The sequence below is a fragment of the Monopterus albus genome, unplaced genomic scaffold (assembly GCF_001952655.1).
Source record: "Monopterus albus unplaced genomic scaffold, M_albus_1.0 scaffold323.1, whole genome shotgun sequence".
NCBI lineage: Eukaryota > Metazoa > Chordata > Actinopteri > Synbranchiformes > Synbranchidae > Monopterus > Monopterus albus.
Window position 1 is genome coordinate 285822 of NW_018128203.1, and position 3767 is coordinate 289588.

The 3767-nt window shown below is 41.6% G+C and overlaps 1 protein-coding gene across 1 annotated transcript in view; it reads right to left on the reverse strand.

Annotated features, from left to right (window-relative positions):
* Positions 1 to 3767, reverse strand: part of atp8b3 (ATPase phospholipid transporting 8B3) — an 18436-nt gene that overhangs the window by 13942 nt on the left and 727 nt on the right. The window contains exons 2-4 of the mRNA XM_020624224.1: positions 2682 to 2773; positions 1986 to 2099; positions 459 to 557 (exon numbers count right to left, since the gene is read on the reverse strand). Coding sequence (XP_020479880.1) covers positions 459 to 557; positions 1986 to 2099; positions 2682 to 2773 — 305 coding nt within the window. The remainder of the gene's footprint in view (positions 1 to 458; positions 558 to 1985; positions 2100 to 2681; positions 2774 to 3767) is intronic.

Sequence of the window (3767 nt, forward strand, 5' to 3'; positions counted from 1 at the left end):
TTGAGCAGAAAAAAAAGAGAATTGCCATTTTGAGGCTGTACAGTGACACCAGCTGGGAGATTTACATCTACCACTAAATGATTAGTCAATAAAGAGGGGTCAAGCAAGCGCTTCACCCAGAGCTGTTAACGAATGTAACTCAGTGATGCACTTAACCAGAGAATCCTCCATGCATAGCATCACAATTGCATTTAAAAGGAAAAGCTTTAATGATACGAGAGAAAATTAATGTTAATGGGGTGACTGGTTTTGTCAATGAATAGAGGACATGGAGTCATGGAACAATGAAGGAGAGAAAAGGGTGTGTACACGCTTCAGAGCCAACTACATAAATGCATGCCCAAGGATGTATTTATGTTTCAGTTTATGCAGTTATGTGTAAGCATGTGTATTAATTTCTAATGGATATTCCCCCTGCCAGGTAGACAGGAGGCACGAGGAGTGAATGGTGGGCTCACAATGTCAGCGGCGAGGTCCTTCAGCCCTCTCACAGTGAGTACAGTGAGCAGTGGGAAGATGGTGATGTACCATGGTATGGATGAGATGGCAGGGACACTCTGTAAACCACATGTACATGTCAGCATGGATACACACAGAAGGACAAAGAAACAGAGTCTCACTCACACACACACACAAACAGCATCCTCAAGTAACAAACTAGACAGGTGAAAACTCAAAAATACATTACAAGATTGAGTAAACTAAAGAAAAGTGTAGGATTATTTTTTTAAACTTTATCATAAAAATGCAATGCAAGCTCAGATTTACTAATGTGATCTCCTAGCAGAGGAATCGATAATGTCAGGGTTAGGTGATTTTGGCAAAATGGCAAATCCATTCTATGGAATTCATTTTGGTTAGACGACTCCTTAAGGAAGCGGTTTGCAAATTAAATTGTGCATTTGAGCGTTCTCCTTTTGACTGGGGTGGAGGGTGGGCTGGGTTTGAGGATGTCCACTCCATCTTCTATAATATTCAAAAAATGTTAACACATGAAAGCAGCTCAAGAGCCAAGATCCTGCAGATCAATAAAGTATTACTGACAGCAGGTGAAATCAGTCTGACCTCACTGTGCGCTGTTGTCACTCACTATTCAGTTACAATTTTCTCAGATGGTCGAGTTTCAGACCTTCATTACTACCACAGGTGATATAGCCTACATTGTGTCGTTTTTGTTTTTCATGATTGTTTGATCCCTACAAAAGCAGCTGTAGCCTAGGGGTACATAAAGTGCGCAATGTAACAGACTCTGTCACAAATGGTTTGTATTATGTGAATTTGTTTTATAATCCACTGTAAAATCCTTCTCATTACTTGCACACTTCACCTGGAGCTTGAGAACATCACTGTTACAAAAGGGTTAGAGTCCAGATTCAGGTAAATGGGTAATCAACCTTTTGTCACACTGGCACCTTGGCTTCCAGTCCGTGTTTCATCTGCTGATGCTGTCTCAGACATTAAAGCACATTTTTACAGACTCACTTTCTTGTCTAATCATTAGATCTACTTGTTCACATTATACTGCTTTGTCATTATCACTATGACATGACTAATTGTTTTTGGTTGTTTTTACCTGATGATTTTATATGCGACTCTCCTAAAGCAGTTGATTTGTAAATAATGTCTTTTGTCAGTCATATTATCATATTATGCCATCTCCTTGAAATGGAGATTATTTTGTTGTTTGAGAAGTGCTAAACAAATAATTATAATTATTTGAGCATGTGGCACAATATTAGGTAAACAATCTAAAAGAGCAGGATATTCAGGTCACTCATCATTCCCACAACTTCAGACTGCACAGTCAGCGAAATCCACATGCAATCCAATTAGTTTAAAGTGCTGTAATGCCTATTTGAATGTTGTAAAGGTGAGATAGGAAAGGCTATAGCGTAGCACATAAAATACTCAAGACCAAGTCTGATTTTATAGAGCCAGAAGATGACAAAAGAGAGTGAGCAAGAACAACAGAGCCTTCATCTGACCTGCAGCACCACCATGAGGAGAAAGTAGAGATTGGCCACTCGCTGGAACTGTTCGAACAGCGTTAGAGGCAGAAAAGTCAGGGGGGAGTACTTGTGGCTGCACAGCACATTGTCCTGACAACAGATGAGAAAAGCAACAGAGAGTGAGAGAAAAGCACAAGGGAAACACATGTATCAACACATTTATCTGTTTCAGTGCAGCGTTGTGCCAACAGGTGTTAAGGGCAACACACACTGGTGATGTGATTTTTGAGGAGTGCACCCTCCTCAGCTAAAACCACACAAACTGTCTCATTTGTGTTGTATGTGCAATGATCTGATGTTCAGAGAAAGTCTTTTTAACCTATACACTTATATTTTTCATTAGGGAGTGTAATTGTACCATAATTATAGAAATTATGCCACAATTACAGAAAAGATTAGAGGTAAAAGCCATGAATACATCAGCACTGATAAGGTATTACAAGTAAAATATACTGCAACATAATAGCATGTAAGAAGCATTTAATGTTGTAGTCGGTGGATGTTGGTATCTGCCATTAACCAAGCTACCCATGTGATTCACACCACTCCAGTGTGTATTCATGACATCCTGTGCCACATGCTGTAACCTGACACCAGTCAATATGACAGTAACCAATATGTGCTGTCATTTAGGGTACCATGTGGAGTGAGTAAAGCACATGTATGACTCACCGCATATTTCCCCCAGCAGAAGCACAGAAAAGATCTCTTCTGTTTGGGTTTGTGGTAATGGCGGCTGTTTGCCCTCACCTCCCATGTGAGTCCTGTCACACGCATACACATTAGTCAGACTTTTAGTCGTACTCTCCATTTGCACATAGTGATTTTTTCATCAGCAGACAAGAAACAGTGTGTGTATGTGTGTGCTCCTGTGAATGCATGTTAATGCACCAGTGTATGCAGTGTACTCCTGTGAGCCATATGTCAAAGGGATTCTCCATTCAAACCCTGGAGCAAGCAAAACTGTGAAGAAACACAATCTCCTACAGGAGAAAAGTTCCATCTCAAGGTTCAGGCTAATGGATACAACACTGAGATTCTGTGTAAATAGATATAAATAGATAGATATAAATTAAAAACATTGAACTGTATATATATAATCCCACCTCCTCTACATGGATGACATCAAGCTGTATGCCAGGAGTGAATGAGACATCAACTCACTGATCCACACCATTAGGATCTACAGCCAGGACATCAGAATGTCATTCGGACTGGATAAGTGTGGCCGAATGGTAACAAGGAGAGGGGAAGGTAGTCAGAACTGAGGGGATTGTACTACCAGAAGGCAACATAGCAGATGTTGAGGACAGCTACAAGTACCTTGGGATCCTGCAGGCAAATGGGAACCATGAAGAGGCCGCAAGGAAAGCAGCAACCACCAAGTACCTGCAGAGAGTAAGGCAAGTCCTGAGAAGCCAGCTGAATGGGAAGAACAAAGTCCGGGTGATCAACACCTACGCCCTGCCAGTCATCAGGTACCCTGCTGGCATAATAAGCTGGCCAAAGGAGGAGATAGAGGCCACTGACATCAAGACAAGGAAGCTTCTTACAATGCACGGCGGGTTTCACCCCAAGTCCAGCATCCTGAGACTGTATACTAAGCGGAAGGAAGGAGGCCGAGGATTAGTGAGCGTCAGAGCCACTATCTAGGATGAAACAACAAAGATCCATGAATACATCAGGAAGATGGCCCCGAGTGATGACGTGCTTAGTGAATACCTCAGGCAGCAGAAACCAGAAGAACAAGGGAAGGAA